The sequence below is a fragment of the Ranitomeya variabilis genome, chromosome 1, assembly GCF_051348905.1.
Source record: "Ranitomeya variabilis isolate aRanVar5 chromosome 1, aRanVar5.hap1, whole genome shotgun sequence".
Classification (NCBI taxonomy): Eukaryota; Metazoa; Chordata; class Amphibia; order Anura; family Dendrobatidae; genus Ranitomeya; species Ranitomeya variabilis.
This window is the reverse complement of record NC_135232.1, coordinates 450,156,546-450,175,512: the sequence shown is the minus strand read 5'-3', so window position 1 is coordinate 450,175,512 and position 18,967 is coordinate 450,156,546. Positions and strand designations below refer to the sequence as shown.

General features: G+C 40.8%; 1 protein-coding gene across 3 annotated transcripts in view; it reads left to right on the top strand.

Annotated features, from left to right (window-relative positions):
* CNTLN (centlein) overlaps positions 1-18,967 on the top strand; it is a 578,743-nt gene that overhangs the window by 145,907 nt on the left and 413,869 nt on the right. For all 3 annotated transcript variants that reach the window (XM_077249936.1, XM_077249945.1, XM_077249954.1), the window contains one exon: positions 7,770-7,854. In XM_077249936.1, the coding sequence (XP_077106051.1) occupies positions 7,770-7,854 (85 nt within the window). The remainder of the gene's footprint in view (positions 1-7,769; positions 7,855-18,967) is intronic.

Here is an 18,967-nt window from a genome sequence, read left to right as displayed (position 1 = left end):
AAACATTCCAAAAATTCCTGTGAAACACCTGAAGGGTTAATGAACTTCTTGAATGTTGTTTTGAGGGGTGCAGTTTTTAGAATGGTGTCACACAGTATTTTCTATCTTATAGACCCATCAAAGTAACTTCAAATGTGATGTGGTCCCTAAAAAAAAATGGTGTTGTAAAAATGAGAAATCGCTGGTCAACCCTTATAACCCTTATAACTCCCTAACAAAAAATAATTGTGCTGATGTAAAGTAGACATGTGGGAAATGTTATTTATTAAGTATTTTTTTTACCACTTAGATAAAACGTAACCTAGACATGTTTGGTGTCTATGAACTCGAAATGACCTGGAGAATCATAATGGCAGGTCAGTTTTAGCATTTAGTGAACCTAGAAAAAAAGCCACACAAAAAACAAGTGTGGGATTGCACTTTTTTTGCTATTTCACTGCACTTGGAATTTTTTCCCCGTTTTCTAGTACACGACATGCTAAAACCAACGATGTCGTTGAAAAGTGCAACTTGTCCCACAAAAAACAAGCCCTCACATGGCCATATTGACTGAAAAATATAAAAGTTATGGCTCTGGGAAGGAGGGGGACGAAAAACGAGAACGCAAAAACGGAAAAGGGCGAGGTCATGAAGGGGTTAAAGTTTACTATTGTGGGAGGCGTTTGGGGTTTCCAGACGATGTTTTCAGCTGATTCATCAATTGTGACTTATTAAAAAAAATGCTAAAATGTTGCACTAATGTTCTCCAGTCCACTTTTGAAGTGATGTTATGTAACTTTGACATTTTTGCTCAAAGTTTGCTACATTTGACCATGTTGAGTCCTTCTCCGTCCCTGGCTTCCTGGATGTAGGGATCCAAGTAAATGACACGCAGCACAAAGGTTGTGTGTTCATAAACAGGGGCAGCCCTGGAGCACGCCTCTCTCACTGGGCGCTCCCCCTTCTTTATATAGTAAAAAGGTTAGGCATTTTACAGACATGCGCACAAGCGCTCATATTTCACAATCACTTACAAAGCAAATCTATTCTAGTGAAAAGTTACAATATCTGGTATGTGGGTGAAAGGCTACAATATCAAGGAGAAATGCGTGCGTGATTACTTCCATAAAAAGAAAATGTCAAGTTTGCTCAATTTTCCTGTTGTAAACCAGATTTCTCAGGAGGAAGACAAGATGGATTCTTTGGTTTAGTCTGATCTCCACAATTCCCCCCTTTGACATATTCTTTTATAATCTATCACAAATTCTTGCATAAAAATTCGTGCATTCTCTTCTTTATACAGCAGTATACTAAAATATAAAAACAAAAATTAGTACGGCAATAATAATTAGAATCACTAGAGGATAACATAAGAATGAAGAAGAAAAGAGAGAAAAAAAAAAAAAACTTTATACTCTTGCATCTATTACACAAAATTTATTTGTGCATACTGAGATACCCTTGAGCACAATCTTGAATAATACATATATGATTACAATAATCATAACTATATGTATTATGCTCTGCATAATCCCAGCAACCCACCCACCGATCCCTCTGAACCAGTTGGCTGGGTTAAGAAAAGAGAAGGTATCAGACCACCAGCTATCCTTATTCTGGTCATTGTCTTTGTCATACTGATCTCTGAGTCGTTGTACATCCTTTAATTTAAATGTCATACTCATAGTACTATTCGGATCTATATAATGACAGCAGGTGGGCCCAATGATTTGACACATACCCCCTTGTGAGGCAGTTAGGTAATCCAATACTAGGGTATGTTGGTTGACGACTATTATAAGCTGATTCTGTACAGCTATACTAGTATTTAATATGTCCAATATATCCCAAATCTGATCATCTAGATAATCCGTGGCTCTAACTAATTTATCCCACATCTGTGTTAACATAGGATAAATAAAAATGGTACTAACAATTTTGTTGGGAATTCCCATTTGTACTATATGTGGCCTCCCCGAGGGACGTGGTGAGTTATCTGCAGCTCTTTTATACAATGTGTGCTTGGGCACGGCTTGCATATTCACTTGTTTATTTGAAATTATGAAAGTAGCCGGGGTTAGGCGTCCTAATGTACAAGTACCCTTTATACCTACGGGAAGCCATTTATATGCTCCTTCTCCGCATATCCAAAATGTACCTTCAGGCAGATCCCATAGAGCTGAGTGCTGCAATACCAATCTGTGAACCAAATCCACAAAACTAGATACATTTTGAAGCATACACCAAGAGGGTTTTTGTCCCAAGGGGCTACAGTACCCGGCTGCGGGATTCCCACACACATGCATTCCGTTGACATACTCATCGGATTCATTACAAACCAGGTTCCCCGGTTTGCTTGTACAATCGCTTGCATTACCTTGGGGGAACAACTCAGAATGTTCCCATTTTCTATTATGTATGTATCTTTCCAATACTACAGGTTTGAAAACATCAGAGGGAGGGGCGGTTGTACTGAAACTGAGCTGTAGATTTTCTGTGGGGACCTGTCCTAAATTAGTTAATCCAGTCTTATTCCTAGGTACCCAGGCTCCACCCTTATAGGCCAAATATTGTAGATGTGTACTAGTCCCTGAGAGATTACTCTGCCACCAAGGAAATTCTACCCATCCCACAATTGGTATGGCGATTGTAGTATTCCACAGCCTAGTATTACCAGTTTGGTTGTTGGCCAGGTTGTCTGAACAATTAGGCCAAGCGAATATTTCTTCAACTGACACGGGAACTGCTAGAAAAGGTATACTTGTGGCTGATACTGGTGAATGGGTACAGATCCAACAATCTGCCAGGGGTTGCGTATTATTTAACAAGTCATGCACTAATTTTCTATGATGTTGTACGAATCTATTGTTCAAAGGGGCTAGAGAATTCAGTCTATCCCACGCCTCCGTTGAGGTTAACATTATTAACATCAATATCATTAGTTTTATACTGCTCTTTTGCAATGGCTTGCATGTATCCATGATGCCTTTCCTTCAAGCTTGACTGATGTAGGTGTTGTACACAGGACTTGGAAGGGTCCGTCAAATCTTGGTTCAAGAGCCTTTCTGGTGTGTCTTTTTACATAGACTTGATCACCTGGTTCCAACTTGTGACTTCCTTCAGTGTTGTCAGGATCTGGAAGGGAAGCAAAAACTTGTGCATGCACCTTAGTTAATTGTTTCTGAAGATTTTGCACATAAGAAGTCAATGACTCAATATTTAATACAAGTTGCTGTGGAAAATAACATCCTAAATTGGCAGTCCTGCCAAACAAAATTTCATATGGAGACAGTTTAGTCTTACCCCTTGGGGTATTGCGTATTGAGTAAAGGGCCAGTGGAAGGCATTCTGTCCAAGGCTTTCCTGTTTCAGCCATGGCTTTCTGTATTTTTAATTTTAAAGTTCCATTCATGCGTTCCACCTTACCAGAACTTTGAGGATGATACGGAGTGTGTAACTGACTTTCAACACCCAACATTTTCAGTACATTTTGAAATATTTCTCCAGTGAAATGAGTACCCCTATCTGACTCGATCACTTCAGGGAGACCGTAACGGGGCACCAGTTCGGCAACTAGCTTTACAGCAGTGTTTTTAGCTGAAGCCTTCCGAACTGGATAGGCCTCTGGCCACCCCGAGAACATGTCCACACACACCAACACATACTCATACCCATTACTTTTTGGCAGCTGGATAAAGTCTATCTGTAATCGCTGAAACGGGTAGAGAGGTCGGGCGTGGTGCTTCATAGGGGTCTTTGTTGTCTGTCCGGGATTATGTGCCAGGCATATAACGCATGCAGCACAATAGTCTCTTGCATAGTTGCCAAAACCTGGAGCCAACCAGACTTGCTTTGCCAGTAGTGTCATTGCATTTGCAGACACATGAGTAGGGTGGTGCAATCCACCAACTACAATCGGGTACCAGGCTCTAGGTAGACATATTAGTCCATCTTTCTTCCAAATTCCCGCTTGTTCTTCTGCCCCTTCCTTTTTCCACCTGTCCCTCTCCTCTTCTCCTGCATCTTCCTGTGCTTGTCTCAGTCTATCTTCAGTATTTTCCGTGGGGTTTACAGTATGAACCTGTTGTAAGGGTTTGACTGCTGCTGCTTTGGCTGCTTTATCAGCCCTATCATTTCCCCTAGATTCCCTAGTGTCGAGTCTCACATGTGCAGCTACCTTGATTACTGCTACTTCTTTTGTTTCTTGTGCAGCCTCTAAGATCTGTTTGATCAGAGAAGCATGTTTTACAGGTTGTCCTGACGCTGTCATGTAACCTCTAGCTCTCCAAATTACTCCAAAGTCAAACACAATATCATGTGCATACCTAGAATCAGTGTATATATTAGCTGTCTGATTCTCAGCTATTTTTAGCGCTTCAATCAATGCTGTTAGTTCTGCTTCTTGTGCAGACTGTTTCGGTGGAAGTGGTTCTGCTTTGAGAGTTTCAGATTCTGACACAACTGCATACCCTGTATGGAAGTTACCTGTGTCATCTGCAAACCTACTACCATCTATAAACAGCTCTAAATCTGGATTTTGAAGTGGTGTTTCGGATACATTGGGTAAGCCTACCGTTTCTTGTAAAATGAGCTCTGTACAATCATGTGTGTCTGTAGGGAAAAAATTTGCGTGTGGATCAGTGTCCTTATTCCCCCCTTCAGACTCGAGAGGTAGCAGTGTAGCTAAATTGAGAGTCTGAAGCCTTGCAAATGTGATAGTAGAGGGGAGCAGCAAAGAACACTGCAGCCGCAAGTGTCTGGCCATGGAAATGTGTTTTGGTTGGACCTGGTTTAATATCCCATAAACATCATGTGTAGTTTGAACTGTGAGTGGATGCTCTAGGACAATTTCTGATGCTTTGTCCAACAATAGTGAGACAGCAACAACTACACGTACACAGGTTGGCGCTGCTCTAGCTACGGGATCTAACCTTGCTGAAAGATATGCAATTGGTCTTTGTTTCCCTGCATGCTTCTGGGTAAGAACTCCTGTTGCATGGGAATCAACTTCTGCAGCCATAAGCTGAAACGGTTTGGTGTAGTCTGGTAGCCCTAACGCTGGAGCTGAAACAAGGGCATCTTTTAATTGTTGGAACGAAATCTGACCTTCTTTTGTCAACAAGTAAGGTTCACTTTTTACACAGTCATACAGTGGTTGCATTAGTTGACTGGCATGTATAATCCATTGTCTACAATGAGACACTATTCCTAAAAATGCTCGTAGCTGTTTATGATTTCTAGGCTCATTCATCTGTCTTTGATAATTCCACCTCGTTCTTTACTCAGTCTTTCCCATTCTGTACTGAACATAAGTGCTTCTGAAATTCCCAATTTTTCTCTTACCCTTCTAATCTGCCTTCTGACTGTCTTTCCACATCTTTCCTGTATGATATCTGCTGCTTCCACTTGTCCTAAGACGGTTTTTGTCTGTTTATTTCCCATTTTTCTTTTCAATATTCGCTATTCCTACCCCAGGTGACGTTTGGACAATCACTTACTCTGTGGTGATGCCTCGTTGCCTTCTCTCCTAGGGAGCTAAAATATTGAAAGGCTTGTCTGCTCCGTTCTTCCTAACATGTAGAACGTACTTAAGTGCTATTATGCACGCAAACAGACCCAGCAACACCATACAGATCACAAAACTCTCAGTCTCTGTTATCATACTTGTCCCAGGCTCATGGACCCGCGTCCTGGGCTCATTCTATCAAACCTTATCCAGAAATGAAGGGGTTAAGCACTTAGAAAAAGTCAAGCATGGGCGGAGGTCTCCCCGAAAGGACGCAACCACATGACCCAGTTAGGCTGACTTTTGTGTATAAGGCTTTTATCCCAACTATTTCGGCTTATTTTCTACGTACTTTTACTCTTCTTTCACCACATGCCACAACCTTCACACTGTTCACACACTGCCAGGGACAAGACTCATAAATCTATACAATATGGTAACCCGAGTTTTATAGGTATCTACTCACTACTAGACTAACCCAGCGTGACACGGCTCGTAGAGATCTTTCGGATAATACAGGGCAGATAAAAGAGAACTAATAATGTCTCTTACCTGGCCAGGTTTTTCAGTTCATTTGCCGTCCATTATCCCAGATCTCCGTTGTCCGTATCCGCAGGTGAATCTCGAGCAGATACTCTCGCCTCGGGTCCCTGTTCGGGCGGCCAAGAAATGTTGAGTCCTTCTCCGTCCCTGGCTTCCTGGATGTAGGGATCCAAGTAAATGACACGCAGCACAAAGGTTGTGTGTTCATAAACAGGGGCAGCCCTGGAGCACGCCTCTCTCACTGGGCGCTCCCCCTTCTTTATATAGTAAAAAGGTTAGGCATTTTACAGACATGCGCACAAGCGCTCATATTTCACAATCACTTACAAAGCAAATCTATTCTAGTGAAAAGTTACAATATCTGGTATGTGGGTGAAAGGCTACAATATCAAGGAGAAATGCGCGCGTGATTACTTCCATAAAAAGAAAATGTCAAGTTTGCTCAATTTTCCTGTTGTAAACCAGATTTCTCAGGAGGAAGACAAGATGGATTCTTTGGTTTAGTCTGATCTCCACAACCATAACATGAAAAGTTTTGCATTTAAAGGGGCACAAAAAAAAGAAGGTAAACAAAAATGAAGAGAATTTCTGAGTTTGTACCAAATTCATAAAACACATCCGCCATTTTGAAGTATGTGGTGGAAAAAATGCCGGCAAATACCACAAAACAAAAACAAGTGACTTCAAATCCCCCAGAAATGATTCTTTGGGCCATTAGACTATAACAAAGTAAGTGCTCCCTAGCAGTCGATGGAACCCTCAGTTTGGGGAGGCCGGCTGGCCATCTGATGGACTTCCTCACTGTCCCCAAACAAATGATATCAGATAAGCGAAGGATTAGGTATTTGGCATCTCAAAGCCGTATTTTTTTGGGGCAAATAAGCTACTGCCAGATGTGTCTGAGTTTTCTCTCTCTTCCTTTTGAAAACTTTTTCTCTTCCTGACCACCACTCGATACACAGGGCTCGTGTGTAAGGAAGAGGAGTGTCGAGATAGATGGCTATTGGCCAACAAACTAGTGTTTGAGAGAGAGACTCCAGAATGGAAAACGCATGATTTGTTTAAAAAACTGAATCAGTCTCCGGATGCCATCATTTAACCTTACATTTCACCCATTTTTTGCCGGATCCGTCGCTGTCCATTTTTCCGACGGACAGAAAAAACGTTCCTATGTCCGTTTGCTCCGGCCGCCGGAAAATTGATTTTCGACGGAACCGGCAAAAAACGGATGAAACGTGAGGCCATCCGTCGCAATCCGTCGCTAATACAAGTCTATGAGAAAAAAATTGATCTGGCGGCAACTTTTGCCGGATCCGTTTTTTTCAAAATTCACCGGATTGTGCCTGACGGCAAAACCCTGATGTGTGAAAATAGCTTTAGACTGTTCTAAATTCATTGGAAGTAGCCATATATTTGTGTTTCTTGTAGTGTTTATTTTTGTAAATCCCTTATTGCAGGTTATCTTTTTTTGTATTTGACAATTTTTAGGTGTTTGATTCTTCTAATGCCGAACTTATGGTTTCAGATCCCACCTATATGGAGAAATAAAATGTCACATCTACCAGAGAAAGTGATTTACTGCTACTTACCATATGCACAATGATTTGTTTTGTGGGGGCTACTGGTCACAGATAATTTTATTCTTTGCTCTTTACATTTGCTAAGGAGAAAGGAATTTAAATTATTAAGTACAAATTAGAATTAATAATGTGTAACATAAATCTACTTTGCTTTTCATTAGGGAAAAAAATATAGCAGAAACCAAAGACAGAAAAGTTTTGGAAATCTTGCAAACCAAGGACAGCAAAATACAGGAGCTAGAAGAGGTATGTATCACCTACTGTAACTGGATTATTGTATAAATTGGTGCATGTCACTTGCCCCATTGTAATGCTGGTACTCTTTTGATGATAAATGTGTGTTATTCAGCTCTTTAAAGGGAACCTGTCACCAGGTTTGTCCCATTTAAACTAGAGCCAACTCCTGTAAGCCCTCATATACAGCATTCTAGAATACAGTACAGTATGTAAGTCCCCAAGGCATGCTCCATAAAATAAAAATAGCTTTTATTATACTCGCCTACGGGGCAGGCTGGTCCGATGGGCATTGCTGGTCTTGATCCAACTCCTCTTCTTGCGATGCCGACCTCCTCTTCATATGTATGATGCATTCTGTGTCCACACATTGTGTCCCCGGCATTGCATTCCTGCGCTGGACAAAGACCAGTGGACCGGACCACGCCATAGGTGAGTATTATAAAAGCTATTTTTTTTTATGGAGAGCACATTGTGGACAAAAATATAGCATTCGATAATTGTCATGTAGGGCTTACAGGTGCCGGTCCTTCTCTATATGGGAGAAACCTGATGACAAGTTCCCTTTAACATCACAGATTTAGAAAGTGTCTTTCTTTGTTCAAAAGGGTTTCCTACAAAGAACATTAATTACTAGGAAGACAAGGATCCACATGACCACTTGTATATGGACAGTCGTTCTTGCCCCTTACCAGCACCTCCTCATAAAGAGGAAGTTATATGGTGGGGTGGAACAAAGGATTGGGATGGTCCAAGAAGTACAATTTACTATCCATTGTTTAAGTGATGTTTTTTAACCTTTTACATTTCACTGAACCATCTAATTTGAAATGGAATATAGCCACAACTTAATATGTACTGATGGGATATGATGGGTAACATCATTTACATTTCTGACCACTTGGTTATTTCTGGTTCACTAAAGCCGTTTTTCTCTTATTGTAGTATAATTAGTTATAGTATTTTATGCAGGTGGGCTACAATCTACAATGATGATCCATATCAATTATTAATTAGCAGTCATAAATATATCCAGTGGATCATCCTTAATAGGAGTTGTCGTAGGGGAGGTCTCTGAAATGGATCTATTTATGCGTGGTTATCAATAAATAATTTGCTTTACTGGATGTGGTGTGCACAGACTAATTATACCTGCTTATAATTGCTGTTAGAAGCAGCATGAGTCATTGTAAGCATTTTCTGCAGCATTCAGAATGCCTTATGGAAAAAAAGACAATATTCAAGTATATTTAATTTTTAAATTTAGGTATTGCTTTGTTATTTATTTAATTCTTTTAATACAGATTTTTACCTGGATGTTTGTAAGAACAATGTAAGGCCAGGACTTTTTATATACAGTGTAGACTTCTAATTTCCTTTTTATAAGCAGAACGTTGGTTTACAGCTGATGATCATATTCTCAAGTGAGTATGTTTGGACCTTCATCATCACGGGCTGCATAACATAAACGACATGACTTGTCTGTATGTTTTAACCACTATGGATTGTGCATCTGTTCATACTATATTAGAGCTGGCCGTGGAGTTTTTCCTAAATGACGGGTGTGGGGGGTTGTAATAATTGTCAGAGCTGATTGCAGGTAAATGAGGGCGAAATGGAAGATAAAACATAATCTACTTTAATGTGGTAAAAATAATTACATGAATCAAAGGAAAAAAGACCAGACCCAAATGGGCGTGCACACCTGTTTCAATACTCAGATTAAGATAATAATAAAATATATAGCTTTATTTGGACGTCAGAAATCCACAAACAATAAAAATAATTAAAACCAAATATACATCATGGCGGTCAACCCGCACCCCTCAATATTAAACGGTGACAACCTGTCAGTTTTCATAACCGTGTGTTGAATCAACATTACAAAACTGTCAATTAGTAATACGCTATGACAGAATCACAAATCAATAAATTACAATAGTTTGTGGGAATAATTCATGACTAGTGATGAGCGAATATACTCGTTACTCGAGATTTCTCGAGCATGCTCGGGGGTCCTCTGAATATTTTTTAGTGCTCGGAGACTTAGTTTTCATCGCCGCAGCTGAATGATTTACATCTGTTAGTCAGCATAAGTCCATATGTCCATATGTCTATTTAATGTATTCCCACATCCGAGATGCACACGGATAGGAACTGCCAACACCATGACCACCATCACAGCGTTCAGGCACTGTTCAGCCTCCTACACCCAGAGCACATGCCGCCATCACCTCCTCCAGAGCTCACCAAGAGTACAAGTTGATATTTCTTCCAAGGATCCTTTAGTGGCACATCAGTTGCACTATGTATTACCGAGGCCAACACCCTCCTCCACTCACCCTAGTCAGGTTTCTAGGTCTTGTCCAATACATAATCATCATCATCATCGTCATCCTTGTTTAAGCTAACACTTGACTCTGTTTGGGTAATGGCCTGAGCACTATACTCCCCCTTCTTGCCTGATTTCCTCCTCAAGATTTGCCCTGGCTCAGAGTCCATCTACCACTGCAGGGCCTTTATCACCACTTCTTACAGAGCCATCAACAAAGCTTGGCATTAGAATCATGCCCTCTATCCCCTAGTAGTTCTGGCGTAGTATCCTCCTTAACTCGCTGGGGTGCTGTTGGTTAGGCAAATAATGGGCAGAAACGGGTGTTGTTGGCTGAAGGGAAATTCCGGTCTGTGGAAAAAAAAAAGTGCTTTGATGGCTGTTGAGGTGTACTGAGGAGAACACTGAAGAAAACCTATAGAGACATAGGAGTAATAGGCAAGTATGCATAACAATTTTTAACTTTATTAAACAATTATCAAGGCAAAAAGTGACACCATTCTAAAAACTGCACCTCTCAAGGTGCTCAAAACTACATTCAATAAGTTTATTAACCGTTCAAGTACTTTACAGGAATGTTTTGAAAATAAAAAATTAACATTTAACTTTTCTTCACAAAAAAATTGACTTCAGATCCAATTTTTTTTTATTTTGACAAGGGTAACGGAATTTTTTTTTTTTTTTTTTACAACAAACTGAGGTATATTTTTTGTACTGAGTGCGCCAATACCCTATATGTAATTGATAAATATTTTTCAGCCACAGTGCAAAGCTTGGAAGGCAATGAGAGCAAGATTTTACTGTTATGGTTTGCTGGTGCCATGAGCCACTGGGAGAGCCCATGAGGTTCCAGAACAGAATCCCCCCCCCCCCATAAGTGACCCCATTTTACAAACTACACCTCTCAGTGAATTCATCTAGGGGAGCAGTGATCATATTGACACCATGGGTGTTATACAGAATTTTATACCATTGGGCAGTGAAGCCCCAGATTTTACATTTTCACACAAAATGTGGGTAAAAATGGCACCAATATTTTGTTCCACAATTTCTACTGAACGTGGCAATACCCCATATGTGGCTGTACAGTGCTACTTAGCCAATTGGTGAGACTCTGGAGGAACGGAGCGCTATTTGCCTTCTGGAGCACAGATTTTCTTAGAACATTTTGTGGACTCCATATACAGAACCCCTAATTGCTAGAAGAGCAGAATCCCCCCTCAAGGGACCCCATATTAGAAACTAGGGTATAGTTGGGGAATTTATCTACAAGTGTAGTGACGGTTTGGACTCCCTGGGTATTTTCCAGAACCAAGCAGCAATGAATGTGTCTGATTGAAAAAAGCAAACTGCCGCAGAAGTCACCAGTACATTATGCCCATCTCATGCTTCTAAAGACACAAACCTTTAAATTAGGCGGGCTCTCATTACTACAGAAATGCCAAATATATGGTGCCTAATGTGGTTTAGGCACACTGGGGCTCAGAAGGGAGGGGGGATTTGGATTTGGAAGCAGAGGATTTACTGAATTTCTTTTGAGGAACGATGAGCCATTACACTTTTCCAGAGCCTGTGTGCTACCAGTAATGTGGAAGCCCCCTATATTTCCGTTAACAGATGACAAACCTGAATGAGTGCTTGCTTTTTTGTCGATTGAGTTGAAGCTTTTATTGGGAACATTTTACATAAAGTTTGGGATCACATTTATCCGACGCTCTACACTGACCACTTAGTTTGGGGTTTCCATTTAAATCTCTGAGTGACGTGATTCAGATGAAATCCCTGATGGATCCATTCACTATAATGAGGCAGCAGCGTTACTCTGGACTCCATCTCACCTCTTTTCAGTGGTGTCTTTTCAGAAGTGAACAAAATTGTGATCGATGGCACTTTTATGCAAATCTAAAAAGACTGATACCGCTGGATCACAGGTCAGACGGCGTCCATAGTGCCTCCATTTGCCTCATTATAGTCAATATTCCACCCGGGGGTCCCATCTGAATCACGTATTTCAGACATTTACACAGAAACCCTGGTGCAAGAACAGAGCGCAGGATAAGTGTGCGCCGAGCCTTACTGCTATCTTTGTGAGACAGAATGAATAAAATCAACAGCAGGAGAAGAATTGGTTTTATTTATTTTTTATGCCATTTCTCGTGCGGTAGAAGTAATTAGGGAGACTTTATTCTTTGGATTGGTGCGATTACAGAGATACCAGAGTTATATCTCGGGATTTTATATTTTGCTGCTGTCACACACTAAAAGATGCTTTTTATTGCAATAAAAATAGTTTTTGCATCACCATATTTTGATAGTTACAATTTTTCCATATTTTAGCCCACAGAGTCATAGGAGGGCTTGTTTTTTGCAGGACAAGTTGATGTTTTTATTGGTACTATTTTCGGGCACATAACTTTTATTTATCACTTTCTATTCTGATTTTTGGGAGGTAGAATGAACAATAAACAGCAATTCAGGATTTTTTGTTGTTAGGGGGGAGGTGTTTATGCCGTTCCGTATGTGGTAAAATTGATGAGGCAGTCTTATTTTTTGGATCAGCACTATTACAGCGATACCTCATTTACCATGCATACTCGAGTATAAGCCGACCCGAGTATAAGCCGAGACCCCTAATTTTGCCACAAAAAAACTGGGAAAACTTAATGACTCGAGTATAAGCCTAGGGTGGAAAATGCAGCAGCTACCGGTAAATGTCAAAAATAAAAATAGATACCAATAAAAGTAAGATTAATTGAGACATCAGTAAGTTGTGTTTTTGAACATCCATATTGAATCAGGAGTCCCATATAATGCTCCATACAGTTCATGATGGGCCCCATAAGATGCTCCATATTAAAATATGCCCCATATAATGCTGCACAAATGCTGATTATGGCCCCATAAGATGCTCCATACAGACATTTGCCCCATACAATGCAGCACAAATGCTGATTATGGCCCCATAAGATGCTCCATACAGACATTTGCCCTGTATAATGCTCCACAAATGCTGATTATGGCCCCATAAGATGCTCCATACAGACATTTGCCCCATATGCTGTTGCTGCGATAAAAAAAAAAAAGAAGTCACATACTCGCCTCTCGTCGCTCAGGCCCCCAACACTTGCAATAAGTCACCTTTCTCCGTTCCAACGCCGGGCGCCGCTGCATCTACTGCACTGAAGTTCAGGCAGAGGGCGGCGCGCACACTAATCGCGTCATCGCGCCCTCTGACCTGAGCGTCACAGCAGAGGACGCGGAAGACAGAGCTTGGCGGTGGAACGCGAACAGGTGAATATTGCGCAATGCCCCTGTTATACTCACCTGCTCCTGGCGCGGTCCATGACCCCTCAACACAGAAAGAAGCAGCCGGCGCCCGGAGAACCAGGGACCTGCAGGGACCGCGCCAGGAGCAGGTGAGTATGATTAGACAGCTGCCGCTTCCCCTCCCCTGCCGACCCCTGGGTTTGACTCGAGTATAAGCCGAGAGGGGCAATTTCAGCCTAAAACAATGGGCTGAAATTCTCGGCTTATATTCGACATATTTTTTATGTTTTGATGCTTTTATATAATAAAAAAATCATTTTATAGAAAAAATTATTATTTTTGCATCGCTTCTGAGAGCTATAACTTTTTTATTTTTGCGCTGATGAAGATGTATGGCAGCTTATTTTTTGTGGGACATTATGACGTTTTCACCTGTACCATGTTTATTTATATCCATCTTTTTGATCGCATTTCATTCCACTTTTTGTTCAGCGGTATGATGATAAAGCATTGTTTTTTGCCTTGTTTTTAATATTTTTTTTTTGGTGTTCACTAAAGGGTTAACTAGATGCGCAGTTTTATGGGTTGGGTTATTGCAGACGCAGCAATTCCAAATATGTGTACTTTTAGGGTATGTGTCCACGTTCAGGAAACTCAGCGTTTTTGACGCAGTGCTGAGCCGCAGCGTCAAAAACGCAGCGTCCAGATGTTACAGCATAGTGGAGGGGATTTAATGAAATCCCGTCTCCACGGTGCATTAAAAAACGCATGCGTTTTTCCCGCAAAAACGCACATGCGTTGCGTTTTTTCAGAACGCAGCATGTTGCTACAATGAGTAAAACACGCAGGAACACCGCAGGTGACCTGCCAGTGACCTCAGGTGCATTTTTGGTCAGGATTTTACCTGCATAAAATCCTGACCAAAGCCTGAAGCAAACCTGAACGTGGACACATACCCTTATTGTTTTGTTTTTTTTTTCAAATATTTATTTGATTTTTTTTTATTATTGTTTTTTTTTTAAATATTTTTACAATTATTTTAAACACAATTTTTTTTTACTTTTTTTTACTTTATTCCACTATGGGACTATTATTTTTTGCAGGCTGATTGCTTGTACTGCATGGGGATGCATCCCCTTGCTGCATCAACTATCAGCTCTGTACTGACAGATAAACTTGCTAATCATGCACTGAGCATAATCAGCAAGTTTCCTAGCTCTGGGGACCCGGGTGTCGTGTGTCACCATGACAACGATTGGGACCCCGCGTCACGCTGCGGGGTCCTCGATCCAAAGGCAGATGGACTGTCAGCTCTCTGCCGACTCCCGTAGTACTGCGATCGCCCGCAGATCACCTGTGTGCGTGGGCGATCAAAATGACATAATATCCCGTCTCTGGTCAAATGGGCCCAGGGCACATGGACGGATTATTACGTCTTATGTCAGAACTGGTTAAAACACTATTCACCTCCTCCTACAAAAAAAAAATAACCAAGAATGCTGCCTTGCTTGTTAGGCATACTCATGAAAAGGAATTTGCCGGCTACAACTAAATGTCAGTGTTTGCTGACAACACCAAACTATGAAGGATACTAAAATCTGACCTTGACAGTACAATTTTGCGAAACGATCTGGATAAGAAGTCTGAATGGGCAAACACTTGGCAAATGTTTAATGTAGAAAAATGTAGAGTAATGCACCTGGGACGGAGTAATCCTTTTGCTGCATATACATTAAATGGGACCATACTTGGGACCACAGAACAGGAGAAGGACTTGGGTATTCTGGTTACAAGTAAGCTGAGCAGCAGTACTCCATGTCAAGCAAAAGCAAACAAGATTTTAGGGTGTATAAAAAGAGAGCAAATCCCTCAATCCCAACGTATTATTACCCTTTATAAATCACTTTTGAGGCCACTTATAGAATATGGGATTCCGTTTTGGGCTTCACATTTAAAAAAAGCATAATCAGAAATTCAAAGGCGGGCACTAAATTATTACAAGGGAAGGAAGGCCTCTCATATGAGGAGAGGTTGGAAAATTTGGACTTATTTAGCTTAGAAAAAAGACGCCTCTGAGGAGATCTCATTTACATGTAGAAATATGTGTGGTCAGTACAAAGGACTCGTCACGGGTGGAAGAAAGGCGATTCTGACAGCTAAACAGGAAAGGGTTCTTTACTGTTAGAGCAGTCAGACTGAGGAATGCCGACCACAAGAGGTAGTAATGGCAGACACTATAATAGCTTTTAAAAAAGGGTTGGATAATTTCCACAATAGTTAATTTAGTGAAAAAAAAACAATTGATGGAGAAAAGTTGAATTTGATAGACCTAGGTCTTTTGTCAACCTATGTAACAGTATTTTTGTAGTGCATACACTTATTTTGTACTAGTAAAACAATTATGAAAAAATTACCCTTTTTTCATTCTTATCTAAAAGGTTTTTTTTGCTTTGTTTTAAATTCGCCCTGCCTTAACAAGAATTCCATAACCCCAAAAACTAAGTCTCTATGTAGTTACACACAGAGTAATTTTAGTCAACAGACAGCAGTATTGAAATAAGAGGGAGGAGGGAGAGGGACGAAGGCGCTTACCACGTTGGAAGTGTCGGTGAGAATTAATCCGGAGTTCCTCCTGAGGGTGCCGTTTCTACTGGTGATCATAGGAGAATAGACAAAGAGAGGGGGAATGATACAAGCTCAACCATCCAGGGATAAAAGGTTAATTCTTTATTCATACATGGTTAAAACATTAAAAGGCGAGGTCTCGTACTGAAGCGTTTAAGGTGTTTAATACACCTTTAGTCATAGCCTCGCCTTTTAATTTTTTTTTTTGTTTTCTTGTTTTTTTGCTAATTTAATTATCCTCATTCTTGAACAAACATGTAATTTAACCCTAAAAAACTACATTGCAAAGTAGCTTCATGTAGGTTGGCTCCTGGGAATGAACATGATACAACACTGTCAAGTATGGTTTTTAAAATGCATTGTTAAAACAGTTATTCAATTAAAATTAATGTGGCCTGTTTTTAAAAATAATTCTGCATATTAGATGATGACTCCTACCACATATCATGTTATCAAGCCCCCGTGAACGTGAGTAACATGATTTGCAAGAGCTTAGTCACCGCCCGCTCATTCAGTGAAAATCTTGCACGTGTCCAACATTTTTCCTCCTTGGTGATGCATAGTGAAACCGGATGTGCGCTTCCCGGCTTCATTGGTGCACTGCGCATACCCAAGAAGCCAGCAGTGACACTGGACACAGCCAACCATATAGGTCTTACAGCCCCCATATAAAACCAATGAAACACGCAGCCCACCAGTGATTTGTGTGTTTCATTTGTGGGATATAGGGGCTCAATAATCTGAACCTCTCATTCCCATCTGCAAAACTTCTAGCATGCTGCTCCAGTTTTTTGTAATTCACTACCCAGGACAAGTGGTCATTGTCTTTGCATGCCTTCTTTTCCTAAGTACCATCCAGGTCAATTTGATTAATTCCCAATACCCACAGTTTTAAGCATGGCCTAAAAACTTATTTCTTTAGACTGGCCTGTAGCCCCACCTCACTTATTTAAGTATTGCCGTTTTGCACATACAGTGCCCAAATTTTCATCTTATGCGTATGGGCTTAAATTTCAGGCTCCCCGCTTTAATTTCAGGGTACTCACTTTCTAATTGAAGTAAGGGTTTAGGAATTACAGCTCTTTAAAAAGGGGCATATTAAAAGGACCAAAAGTAAATGGACAATGGCCTCAAAAGCTCTTTAATAGGCTGCATGGGATATTTGCTTGTTAGGCTGTGTGCACACGTTGCGTTATTTTTGCGTTTTTTCGCTATGAAAACGCATAAAAAATGTGTACATATGCATCCCATCATTTAGAATGCATTCTGCAATTTTTGTGCACATGATGCGTTTTTTCCGCAAAAAAAACGCATCGTGGTAAAAAACGCATCATGTTCATTAATTTTGCAGATTTTTCGTGTTTTTCCCGCTATTTACAGCATTGGGAAGCTCCGGAAAAAAGCGCATAAAAACACGTCAAAAATTCGCAAAAAACCCCGCAAAAAAAACGCATGCGGATTTCTTGCAGAAAATGTCCGGTTTTGCTCAGGAAATTTCTGCAAGAAATCCTGAACGTGTGCACATAGCCTTAAGTCATCAATTAAGTAGGTAAAAGGCCTCGAGCTGATGTTATGTGTGGTATTTGCTGTTGATATGAACCCACAACATGCAGTCAAAGGAGATCTCAAGGGAAGAGAAACAGAACAAAATTAGGCTGAAAAACAGAAGAAATCCATCAGAGGGATAGCAGAGATGTTAAAAGTGGTCAAATCAACAGTTAGGTACATTCTTCAGAAGAAAATGAGTGCCCTGGTTAGCTTGGGAGCTCAAAAGGCCTGGATGTTTACTGAAGACAACAGTAGTAGATGATCACAAAAGAGCACAGTAAGACCAAAAACACTGTTGTAATAAAAAATCACAGTAATAAGCAAGTGCTAGTAAAAAGATGGAAAAAAACCCAGGGTATTTAGTTCATACGTTTTTTGCAAAAAATGTATAATAAGTAGTAGATGATCGCAGAATCCCTTCCATGTTGAAGAAAAACCCTTTCACAAGATTCACCCAAGGGAAGAACACTCTCCAAGATGTAGGTGTTTCAGTATCTAGGTCTACCATAAAGAGAAGACTTTAAGAGCGCACATACAGAGGGTACACCTGAAGGTGCAAACCATTAATCAGCCTTAAAAATAGAAACGCCAAGTTACACTTTGCTAAAAAACATGTAAAGAAACAAGCCCAGTGCTGTAAAAGCATTCTTTGAACAGATGAAACTAATATCACCCTGTACCAGAATGATGGGAATAAGAAAGTATGAAGAAGGCTTCGAACAGCTCAGGATCCAAAGCATATCTGTAAAACATGATGGAGGCAGTGTGATGACATGAGCATGTATGACTTCCAATGGCACTGGTCACTAGTGTTAGTTGATGATGTTAATTAAGACAGAAGCATCCGGATGAATTCTGAAGTGTACGGGGCTATACTGTCACGGGGGTACTGGGTAGACTACAGCTGATTACCCGGGCCCCTGCAATATCCCTCAAACTCGGGAAACCCTGTCTGTCCCTCTCCCAGAGTTTACACTGATGGTGTGCTTGTCTGGGCTGCCAGGCCTGACCCTGAGTCCTGTTTCAGTACTAAGCTGAAACCTCCACCCGCCACCCAGTGATAAGACCTCACACCAACCCCTACAGAAAGCACAGACAGGGAAAACTAAAAACGCACCACGCCACAGACACACAGGAAAACACTATAATGTGCACAGGGCAAAACAATACAAATATAGGAAGGAGAAATATAACGAAGAATAATACACCACCAGATACGACATTTCCTCTCCTAGACCACCACTCCAGACCGAGATCACCAGGCACAAGACTCAAGCTATAATCGGCGACGCCCAAAACCCAGCAAAACTATTTAAAGGCAATGGGTGTGACTAAGCCTCCAACCCGAGCACC